The 12,339-nt window shown below is 39.6% G+C and overlaps 1 protein-coding gene across 1 annotated transcript in view; it reads left to right on the forward strand.

Annotated features, from left to right (window-relative positions):
• ADRA1B (adrenoceptor alpha 1B) overlaps positions 1-12,339 on the forward strand; it is a 22,716-nt gene continuing 10,377 nt past the window's right edge. Inside the window, exon 1 of the mRNA XM_048861801.2 lies at positions 1-1,402. Within this exon, the coding sequence (XP_048717758.1) occupies positions 430-1,402 (973 nt within the window). The 5' untranslated portion in view covers positions 1-429. The remainder of the gene's footprint in view (positions 1,403-12,339) is intronic.

The raw sequence follows: 12,339 nt of genomic DNA on the forward strand, positions 1-12,339 counted from the left end.
CATGCAGAGCTGCCTAAATGATTACAAACGCTTCTTGGAGACGCATGTCATAACAGCTGGGCAGGGGCACCCTTCCAACAAATGCACAAGAGAGGATAGTAAACCTGCCTTTTGTTTCAGAGACCTCATGATCCAAACAGCTACTCTAAGACTCAGTCCAAGAGTTCCATCTGCTAATTTCTGTTTCAATGAATTGACATGGAAAATTAACCAAGTTGAGCATCCTATTACTTTTTGACACACTTCAGAGGATTTCATGCTGTGCAAACTCTGCATGCTGGTGGCTCGTAACCTACAGTGGCGATGAGTTCTCAAGCTGAAACTGGGTTTTGCCTTGCAGCACATTCTTCGGTGGAGAGATAACTTTCAACAGATCTGAAGTACTTTTGTGCATTGTTCAGGGGATCCAATTACAACTTGCTATGGAGCATGATTTTTAAGATGAATACCTACCTTGATGATAACTACAATTCATCATTACCTGGATATTTGGGCTACTCTGTACTAAGTAATGGGAGTCTCACTGCAAACAACTCTAATCAGTCAGCAAGCAATCTCAGTTTACCTGCCTTGGATATCACTAGGGCTATAATAGTGGGGCTTGTCCTAGGTGCCTTCATACTTTTTGCTATTGTAGGTAACATCTTGGTAATTCTCTCTGTAGCTTGCAATAGGCATTTAAGAATCCCTACAAACTACTTCATAGTTAACCTCGCAATAGCAGACTTGTTACTGAGTTTTACTGTCCTTCCGTTTTCTGCTACACTAGAAATTCTTGGCTATTGGGTATTAGGGAGGATATTTTGTGATATCTGGGCAGCGGTTGATGTGATGTGCTGTACTGCTTCTATCTTAAGTCTGTGTGCAATTTCTATAGATAGATATATAGGGGTGAGTTATTCGCTTCAGTATCCAACTTTGGTAACTAGGAGGAAAGCAATTCTTGCCCTCCTAAGTGTCTGGGTCCTCTCCACAATAATCTCCATTGGACCTCTTCTTGGATGGAAGGAACCAGCACCCAAGGACGATAAAGAGTGCCGCATCACTGAAGAACCTTTCTATGCCTTGTTTTCTTCTTTGGGGTCCTTTTACATTCCTTTGATTGTCATCCTGGTGATGTACTGTAGAGTCTACATAGTGGCCAAAAGGACAACTAAAAACCTGGAAGCTGGGGTCCTGAAAGAAATGTGTGATTCCAAGGAGCTGACCTTAAGGATTCACTCCCGGAACATTCACGAGGACACTTTCAACAGCAGCAAGGCCAAGGGGCACCACCCCAGGAACTCCATAGCTTTCAAACTTTTTAAATTCTCTCGAGAAAAGAAGGCAGCCAAGACCTTGGGAATTGTAGTTGGCATGTTTATCTTGTGCTGGTTACCTTTCTTCATAGCTCTGCCTCTAGGTAAGTTGGGGATCAAGGGATGAGGGTCAATTGTTTATTACAGAAATGTCAGATAAAAATCAGCTGAATGGTGTCTAGATGCCATAAAGACGGATGCATTAGAAATGCAGATAGATAGATAGATAGATAGATAGATAGATAGATAGATAGATAGATAGATAGATAAAACTACATCATAATTTCCCTCTGACACTGTTCTTGCTGAAAGTCATGCAAAAACTTTGCAGTGTTTGCAGCCTACAACAAATCAGCTCAGTTGTCAGGTAGACAGATGGCACATGGATAAAACCTTCACATATTTTTTCTTAACACTTTATATTAAGGTTCCATTTATACGTGTTTTATTTTTAAATGTTTTGTGGACACTTTTGTAGCATGCTGAATAGCAAAAGCCATGTATTAAACAGATGCAGGCAGCCCATTCAGATGTCATACGCAGCTTTTTAACACGTTATACTGTCAGCTGTTAATAATACAGACTAGGTTGTAACATTTTTAGTAGAAATGGCCTGATCCGAAGCTCTGGATCCAAACACTTCTGAACTATGGGGCGTTCAAAATCTAGATATGGATCCATACGCAGTGACCTGACTGCATCTCTTCTTTTGGGGTCTGATCCAAAGCCAAGGGAAAGTCTCCCGTTGATTTCAAAGGGCTTTTGGATCAGGCCCTTGAAGAGGCTGCAGCTGGAACTTTTAGCAATCAATTCTTTCATTTTTAAATGCTCTCAAACTATGTACATTTAACTGAAAATGTTACCAAAGCATCCTACATAATCTTACACAGGGCTGCATTCCTGAAATCCTTTTGACATTCTCCCTTTTTGTCCTTAATATTATTCACCACCTTGAATCAGCATCACAGCACATCTCACAACCTGTTAGCACAGAATTCTTAAAACTTCTTCTCTAAAATCTCTGTCCAAAATCAGCTGTTACGCAAAGCAAATGATCCCACTGACTCACTATGAAAGAAAGTGGAACATAGCCTTCTCGGTGTTCTGTGTCTCTTATTTACTTAGTCACTGTAAAACAAAATATTTCTAATCCAGTCATTGTGGTAAGCTAAAGAATTTGTTTATACATTTCACCTATGGTCCCCTGACTCCCGCTGAACAAATTGTCTCTAAACTGCCTCAAAGATCTAGGGGTCCTGGTTAAAAGTTTTAAGTTTATCATTTTTACTGGATCAAACTATGGATGTGCTATTCTTTGTGCTAGATTCTCAACTGGTGAAAATCAGGAAGATCTGGCTCGATGTGTCTAAAATTAATCATATAAAAACCTATAAAAACATAATGTTACAGATGTGACAAACCCTCAAGAGCAGTGAAATTCTGAGTTGAAGTCTCCTGAACTCAGCCCCCCTGATGTCAAACATTGTCCTCTGTCAGAGAAAGTTCCACACTGGATAACGCTACAGATCATTGGGAAAATACGTATTTCATCCATACAGGATAGACGTGTTGTGCAAAGCATGTTTACAAAGTACAACATTACAGTCTAGATATAAAGAATCTCCAAACCCATGCAGTAGAATCCAGTGGTTCAGGACCCTCTGATAAAGTAAATTAGTTCAGTCCCTTTGTGCTTAGATTGCTATAGCAACCGTAAAAAAAATCACAGTTATATCCTGGCATACTTAAATATAAAGGGCCAGATCCTCAACTGGCATAAATCAGTGTAGCCTTTTAAGTCAGTAGCTTCACTTGCTGATTTTCACTAGCCGAGGACCTACCCCAAAATCATAGTAACAAGATATGGAGTCAAAGGAGGCCATATTTTGACACGTCTTCATTTTGCCTTGAGAAAGGTTAAAAGCCGCTACAGGCTCCCTGCTCACGCATGGGATGGCTAATGAATTGTTGCTTAAGACACTTGAGTGAGGAATTTAAAACATCAGTTCACCTCTTGTCTCCTCAACCATGAGCCCAAGATGTTGCAAGTGGAGTGACTGATCAAAAAGTCTCAGCACTGTGTTTGGAGACACAGAGATTCAGAGTTGGCAGCAGGGGCCGAGGAGAAGCTATCTGGCTGAAAACAGCTGTTCTGGCACCTGAGGTCTAAGGCCTGACCCTGTGAGGTGCCAAGCTTCCACAGCTCCCATTGAACAAAATGAGGAACTGAGAGAACTTGGCACGTCACAGGATTGGACCTTTTTTGGGATACTGAAAGTGCTGCTACTTAGGTCCGTTATGAGATGCTTTTTGGTATCAGAATCCATTCCTGTTAGAGAGTACATACCCATCAGTACATTAGAATAGCAATCCAGTCTTCTGTGTCTGCAATCTCATATCTCTGCCAGCCCACTGCAGGAGCCCAAATCCTTGTTCAATGCTCTGATCCCCAGAAAAATGTTAGCCAAGCCTATTTAACTGCTGTGTACTTTTCCTCTTATTACTTTTTCAATTGTTGCTAATCACCAGGAACAGGAGGTGTATCAGGTCCTAATTCACCTGATCTTCTTCCTTAATTCATTCAGAGATGTCACAATCCTATTTGTTTGACAATACATAGTTGTTCCACATTGATGGATGGTCATTTATATTCACCTCTGCAATGCTTTGAAAATGCATAAAAGTTAAAGGTGGAAAGGACCTGTTATGTCAGCCACATCCCCATCAATACAGAATTGTTATCTATGGTACGTTTTCTGCTGTTGGGTTCAAACTAGTTTTTAAAGTGGCTTCTTCTACTTCCCTGCAAGTTTCTCTTCATAGTTCAGTCTACATTTTCCCTTTCCGAAATCCAGCCCATTATTTCTAGTCATATCTACATGCACACTCCTTTGCAATCATCCGGCTTTCCCCTCCTGAGTCATTCAGTGATGACATGACCCCACAATGTGTATGGATGTAAAATAAGAGCAATTCTGGATTTGCAGTCACGTGAGAATGATCAGAATCTGACCCAATGCATCTTGAAACACTTTACAACTGTACAGTTATGCCTGAATCTTGGGACGCTGAAAAATATCGCCTTGGCGAATGGTTCTGCTAGTATATAAATAAGTTCTTTTCGTCTCAGAAGTTCCTCCCCTCCTGCGGCTTGTTCCCCAGCTAAAGTTCTAATCCTTTGGTTGTGACATTGCAATAATTTCCACAGCTACCTGTGGTGCTGTCCCAAACAAAGGATTAGAACATTAGGGCTCCGGGGGTGGAAATATGCAGCAGGGTCAGACGAATTCTTGAGAAACAAAGATTTTGGTTTCATAAATGTGCTCCTTGTAATAAAGAACAAGGGAAGAGAAATAATATTTCACATTTACCTAGTGCTTTTCAACCAAAGATTTCAAAGCACTTTACAAAGATGGAAAAGTACTGTGCTGATTCTACAAATAGAGAAATTAAGATACAGAGGTTGCGATTTGTTACGCATCCTACAACCAGTCATTATAGAACCCTGATTGCTTGATGGCCATGCCTAGCTCTAACCACTGGGCAATGCTGCTTCCAGAATTAAGCATATGATGATGCATGCACCAGAATTGTTTCCAAACAGAATAATGTGCAAAGTTTCTTTTTCCCCCATGAGGTACCAGCTATTCTTTTATGTAAATAAGGCCTACATTATACCCCTCTGGGGCATGTTTATAATCACTCCGTTTATATAGCCAGCTATCCTGCTATTCAAAATTATGTGTGATGCAGTATAATGAATAAAATTAAGGCATATATGCTGTCAAGTAGCTCCACCAACTCAGCAACATAATTTCAAAATGTAAATATCTTGGTTATTTCAAAATAAATATTTCTTTTTTTCACCCAAAAATATTCAACGGCACCTGGAACATATTAAACACTGTTGAAAAATGTCAAATAAAAATAGACGATTTTTAGTTAGAGTAATGGGAAAAGACATCAAACCATTTGCGATCCAGACTCTCTTTTACATAAGGTGGAACCAATTTTGAGCCATTACATGTATAAAAAGAAATGCATCCAGGGTGAAAAGGCTATATATGGTGCAGCAGGGCTACAAGTTGCAACTCAATGTTATTTCTAGCAGGTGAATTATTAGGCAGAGCTTTCCAAAGAAGTGTAAATGAATTAGGCGTCCAACTCACAATTTGACCAATACACGTGTGGCACCCAGCACCTGCAGGCTCCTTTGAAAAGCCCAGCCATAAAGTTTATACACGACATAACACACATTGCAAGGGAAAAAGCCACCACCACCACAAAAAATTATTAATATGTAAGACACAAGTCCTGCAACTTGACTTCACTGGGGCTCCAGACAGGTACCAGGGTCTACCCATTGCAGCCTAAATAAACTCGGATTCTGCAACCACTGAAATTGGATGCAAAATTCACATTGACATCAGTGGCTGCAGCATGAGAGATCAGATGTATGAAAGAAAACAGCAATAATGTTACTTTCAAAAAATGTTACTATTTTTAGTATTTTTTAATCTGACAATAAAATAAGTAATAATATTAGGGGTCCTACAAGCAACCAATATATAAGTACAAAGTTACAATGTAAGTTTGTGTTATATGGGGCCTGATTCAGCATTCCCGGTGTGCCAGGAATTGAGGATCAGGCCTCATATCTTTCCATGGAAATCACATTTTATCAAAGGTTTTAGGTCTAGTCCTGCCTTTGTATGTATAGGCTCCTAAAGACTTTAAGCCTATTTCTTCCTATAACCCTCTTTAGTCTAGCTGTTTAAGATTGGTGCCCTCAAGTTGCCAGTTCAGCGTCAGATAGCATTTCAGCCCTTTAGAAAAGTATATTTAGCAATTTAATCATATGCTCAGTTTCAGCCTAGATCTTTGGAACAAAGTTCAATAGCTCAAACTGCAGGATGAAACAGTTCAGTCTATTCTCTGACCAATGTACATGAGGCCAAAGATCATGATGGACAGTTCGTGCAGAGGCCCAGCACAAGTTGTCACGTATGGAGTACTCACCCTTCTCAAAAGGATTAATTGCAGCACAAGGCCTACGTGCCACTCAAGTTCCATTTAAGCCCTATTCAGACCCTTCTGCACAGGGGTGAATTTTATCCAAAATACCCAAAGCAATTAGTTACTTTCCTTGCAATGTTTTATTTTTCAAAGCAAAGCTGTTTGTCAAAACACCTGAAATTGTATGAACATCCGGGGATTGGATGCTTCTTTTATTTATTAACTTAAATTTGGAGCTTAAGCAAACAGGCAAATGTTAAAACACATCATCACACAGAAGTAAATATGCAAGTAAAATACAAAAACAGTTTGAATACAAAGAAAAGTATTGACAGTAACTAGTCACCTAAAGATAACCATCAGCACTAAACACTACAAATTCTAAACAGACATCACAGGACAAAAGAGGCTCTGATTTCCAGTGATACCAACCGGCCTCTGTAAAAATGCTAACGAATCTCAGGAAGGGAGGTAATATGGATATCTTCTTATTTTCTAGGGCAATATATTTCTTTGTTGTTGGGAAGACTCATACTTTATTGAGCCAGAAGATTCAAAGAAGAAATATGGGGATTTAGCAGCTATTACACTTAAACAGAGGAAGGAATTGATTTTTCTAGTGGGGAACATTGCTATCTATCAACACTCAGCAGAGCAATGGACATATGTCCTGATCCTGCAGACGTTGTGAACGTGTGTAACGTTACTCACATCCTATTGCCTTCAGTGGGATTATTCATAAGAGTAAATGTATACACATGCACAAGTGCCTACAGGATCAGTGCCATAGTAGCTGTATGGGATAGGTGTTTTTTAATGCAAAAATGGACAAATCTATTAAATGAAGAGCAGGGGCAAGAGTACAGGGTTTAGCAGCATCTGAACAAATGGCCTGATCCAAAACCCATTGAAAGCTGTGCAAATATTTTGTTATTTCAATGGATTTTTGATTGAGCCCTAAAACCCTGTGCACTAACCTGCTTAATTAAAAAGCCATGAATATCAGAGTTTAGAATGGAAGCCAAGATAGCCTCTCTATAGCTCTCCTATTAGGTCCCCCAGGTAGAGGGTTATCCTTTACCAAAGGTATCCAAGAAAGAATGTTTAGGCCATACATCAAGAATAAGAAGTTTAAAAAAAAATGTTTATAAAGCAAGCCTAGTATTTGAAAATGCATAAGTGTAATAAATGAAATGTCTGCAGACTTAAATTAGCTTTTTCCTAATCAACTAATCCTTTGCAAAACAAGTGCAAGCCCTGGCCATATCCTATGCAGTTAGCCAGCTGCAAAACTGTTTTGTTCTGGCCAAAAACAATAAGATCATTAACTCCCAAGGGCTTCAATGGGAGAAAGGTTGGGACCTAAGAACATTATATTAAAATATAAAAATACCATAAATGAAAGTCTTGATAATGGGAGAGGAAGACAACTTAAACATAAAGGCCCAGATTCCCAGCTGGTATAAATCACCATGGCTCCATTGGCTCAGTGCAGGCATACTGATTTACCCCAGCTGAGGATCTGGCTGACAGATTTCTATTTGCATTTAAGTTATTGCTTGAATTTCCCTATATGCATTTTAAAGGACTGTTTTGACAGCATGTAAATAAAAGGGAGAATGAACTTGAAAGAATTTCTGCTATCCATGAAATGTCCTGTATTTCTGCTGATAGTTACAATATTACAGATGGGGCACAAAGAATTCCAAGTGGTATTTTATTTAAGATATTGGCTTCCTCTTCTTTCTTTCTTTCTTTCTTTCTTTCTTTCTTTCTTTCTTTCTTTCTTTCTTTCTTTCCAGAAGATAAAGCTCTCATTGTCCTTCCTGTTACAAAATCATTCTTAGTACCTATTTTCAAATGGGCTATTGTACCATCACCTTGATTGATCGGTCCTTCAGCCCTCATATAGATTGCGCCAATCTTAACTTCAGATATCAAGTCTTGTATTATGCTTTGTAATTTGTATACAATAATGCTTTGTAGTTTGACTACATCTTTCATCTGAAGATCTACATACGTGGACTGGTCATGCAAGCGGCATGAATTGCTGGGTGGGGCCTCAGAGATGGCCCCAATCCCTAGATGGCATCATGGAATGTGCCAGCCAATGACTCTCTGTCATGTTAGGAGGGTTATCACTGGTCATTCCCAGTGCCCCTATTACATTTTAGGACTGAGTGGGTGAGTGGCAGGGGACTGACCATTAAAGATGTAGATGGGTGGGAGTAGAATCTTATCTACTCCATTCTATCACTGCCTGCAGCATATGGGACATACAAGGACCATGTCAGTCACCACAGAAAAGTAAAGACAGGGCTCTGCTCTGGGCAGGGTTAGACAACACAATGGTAAAAAGGCCTGAACCCTGTCTACACTATAGCTTCCACTATTGCGTCCTCCAGTGAAGTTTCACTGGAGGTGAAATATGGATCCTATTTTGGCCAGTCTGTAAACAAGAGCCAGAACCTTGTATAGTGCAGAATGAAATCATACTGTGTTTGCAAGGGTGAGTTGTTCACTTGGAATTTGACATACCATTAATCACAGATAGATGATGTGGATGATAAGAGAAGGCATCTGAATGTGTGGATTTTAATTAGGCTAAGAGGACAAAAAGCAAAGCTACTCCAGGCTGCCAGAAGGCAGGGACTACCCTTGCCAGAGCTTTTTGTCCTGTTTACCAAGGTATTAGTACAGAGAAGTGCTCTTTCAGAGTCTGATTCTGCATTCCCTGCACACCCTGTACTCCCACAGAATTCCCTGGGGAGTTTGTGTGCACAAAGAATACGGATCAGGCTCTATGAGTGTAAATGCTATTGGCTATTTAATTATGCTAACAATGTTTACGGAGTTGCATTTCCAAATTATAACAGGATGGGAGCATGAGTATGCATCATTCATAAACCACTGAGACAGATAACAGAGCCTCTGTCTGTGACTTCAATTACCAAATGTTTGTAAACTAGGGGGTTTTATTGTCTGTTTTAAATAAGTTTAGAGGAATGTAAACAAATATTGAAGGTTGGAGTCAAAAAAAATCAGAAGCTTCAGGAATCCAATTAACCCTGAAACCTTGGCACACTGATTTGGCCACGTGCATTGTAACAAGGACTATAGCAAACTAGCAAAGTTCAAAGAACAGGAGGACTTGTGGCACCTTAGAGACTCACAAATTTATTTGAGCATAAGCTTTCGTGGGCTACAGCCCACTTCATCGGATGCACAGAATGGAACATACAGAAAGAAGATATATATATGCATACAGAGAAGGTGGAAATTGCCATACAAACTGTGAGAGGCTAATTAATTAAGATGAGCTAGTATCCGCAGGAGAAAAAAACTTTTGTTGTGATAATCGAGATGGCCCATTTAGACAGTTGACAAGAAGGTGTGAGGATACTTAACATAGGGAAAGAGATTCAATATGAGACTGGGAGTGGCTGGGTCTGACTCAGTGTTTGGAACTTTGGAACTCTTCATTTTTCATTCATACTGGATTACACTTCAATTCAGGTAGTTACTAAATACTATTGTGTGCTTTGATTTAATTTTTTAAAAAATCTATCCAGTGGAACTTTCTCACTATCAAGTTTCACTTTCACATTACATTTCTCTGTAAGTAGTGTGCTATTACCATAACAGCAATTCCAGATCATCATCCTACTTTTGTATGAACAAATGATTCCCATTTGTTCCTATAAATGACAACAGATAGATTTTCCTCTAAGTGGGCCCCAAGGTATATAAAACCAAATGTATACATTTTTTTTAATATGGTCCCTTTATCACTAATAGCTAGAAAAGGTGACATCTGAGAACCTACATCCACCAAAACTTTGTTACTGTGTGATCATACATCTGCCAAAATAGCAAAATGATTAATGTCCAGTACTTCATCTGTCTGGCCAGAGCAGGTATTTCTAGTGTAATAATGAGTAATTAACCTATATGTTTAATACCACTTCAACATGTAATTAAAGATGGGTTCTAGGCTAATGGAAAATCATAAACTGTAAAGAGAAAAGGGTGATTAGAAAATAGAAAACTAGGAAGATGGAGAGAAAAATTAGATAGGAGGGAGGAAGAGGAGAGAAAGAATAACTGATAAAAATGAAGAGAAGAAAGGAATAAGAGAAGAAAAGTGACAGAAAGCAGAAAATAGAAAGAGACAAAGAAACACCAGGGGGAGGTAAAGAGAAGGAGGAAAGGAAAAGAGGAGACTGCCAGTAATTTGGAATAAAAATGGTTTACAGTTTCCCACTGGCTGGGCACAAATGAGAAATATATAAGCACTCCCAGCAAATCTATATTCAAAGGACACCCACGCATGAAGATTGTCAACCCACTTACATTAAAACAAGGTGTAAATCAATTGATATTACCCATAGGCTTCCTGGTACTCAAGCCCATTACAGCAGAAATAAAATATATTCCCTGCACACAGGACAGATGAAAGGAAATGTAGCCACACAACTGAGGTCCATGATGTCATAAATCTGTCACAGTTTGATTTACATGGTGTTCACAATTTATTTCCTTTTGCATGAATGGAAATGGCATAATTAACTGCCTGGCATAAACATACCAAAGCCAACTTCAACAGCATTTCCTTCCCAGGCACGTGCTATATCTTAGGGGTTTAAACTGCTGCCCATCACTGCAGCATTTGAGCACCTTAACCATATAAAATCAATAGCAATAGCAAAGACCCTACTGAGCTTCATGGAGTCTTTGGCGTATCCTCCTTTTCAGGGTAAAAACTCTGTTTGAGGTAGGGTTTTTTGGTTTAGTTTGGCAAGTCTAACTATTTACGCTCAGTTCTTTCCTACAAAAATGAGAACAGGACCCTCTCAGATGTACTGTACTCATTAGAATAAGTTTATACTTAAATGAAGAGTCTTAACTTTGCCATCTTGCTGTCACACATTACAGTAATATAGTTACTGGTGGACTGAGGTAACAGGAAACTATTGAGCAAATATTTATACCATATTAGGCTGCTGAGAATGGATCTAGAGCTTGGAGAAGAAATGCCCCTCCTAGAAATCTGCTAGTTAAGGTGTCAGTGGATCCACAAAGACTTTTGTTTTTCTAGCTATGATTATCCATACTCTGGAAATACTCCCAGCTAGCTTTTAATGTGTGACACAGAGTATGGCAGTGATGGTTATTGTTATATATTTGGCTTTCCCTGTAACAGGTCAGAGTGCGGATAAGCCTGAACAGCCAAGCCTGAACAGACAATGATTTTAAAGCTGGTCTGTGTTGTTTTTCCAGACACAGAGTATTTTTAATGTTAATAGCTTTTACTTTAGATTAAAGGAAAACAAAAAAGCAAGAGAGAACATGAGAGATTACAGTGTGTGTGGCTCCTCTGCAGCAGGCTGCATCTGAACTGTCCTCAATGTGAAGTTTGGTTATGCAAGTGTAGGGTGACCAGATGTCCCGATTTTATAGGGACGGTCCCGATATTTGGGGCTTTTTCTTATATAGGTACCTATTATCCCCCACCCCTGTCCTGATTTTTCACACTTGCTATCTGGTCACCCTATGTAAGTATGTCAGGATTTGGCAAATCCAGAGGATCTTCCTACTGTTCGCCCTGCTGATTTAGGGCCTGATCCAAAGCCCACTGAAGTCCAAAGCTCATTCAAAGGCTCCCATTGAATCAATGCACTATGGATTAAGTCCCTAGAGTGGGACTGGAGCCCCAGTGTTTCGGAATGCTCAGATTTGGAGGGTCACTATAGAGATAGGACTGGCCACAAAGTGCTGACCTGCATCCAAGCTTTCCCAGTGTTGGAGGGTATTTGCCCCCATTGTTTCAGCTCTAGTCCATTGCTAGCTATTTCTTAGTAGTTCCGTGGGGGAAGGCTGGGTGTTCTTCTGTGTGTGTCGAATTATTTTCTACGCTTTGTTTTTCCATCTGGGAAAAAAGACGAATATAATTAGGTAAGAAAAGAAGAGCAAAAAAGAAAAGACCTATGTTTTGTATTGCACAGCCCTGGGTCCAGTCCTGTAG

This window comes from Caretta caretta, chromosome 8 (assembly GCF_965140235.1).
Source record: "Caretta caretta isolate rCarCar2 chromosome 8, rCarCar1.hap1, whole genome shotgun sequence".
Classification (NCBI taxonomy): domain Eukaryota; kingdom Metazoa; phylum Chordata; order Testudines; family Cheloniidae; genus Caretta; species Caretta caretta.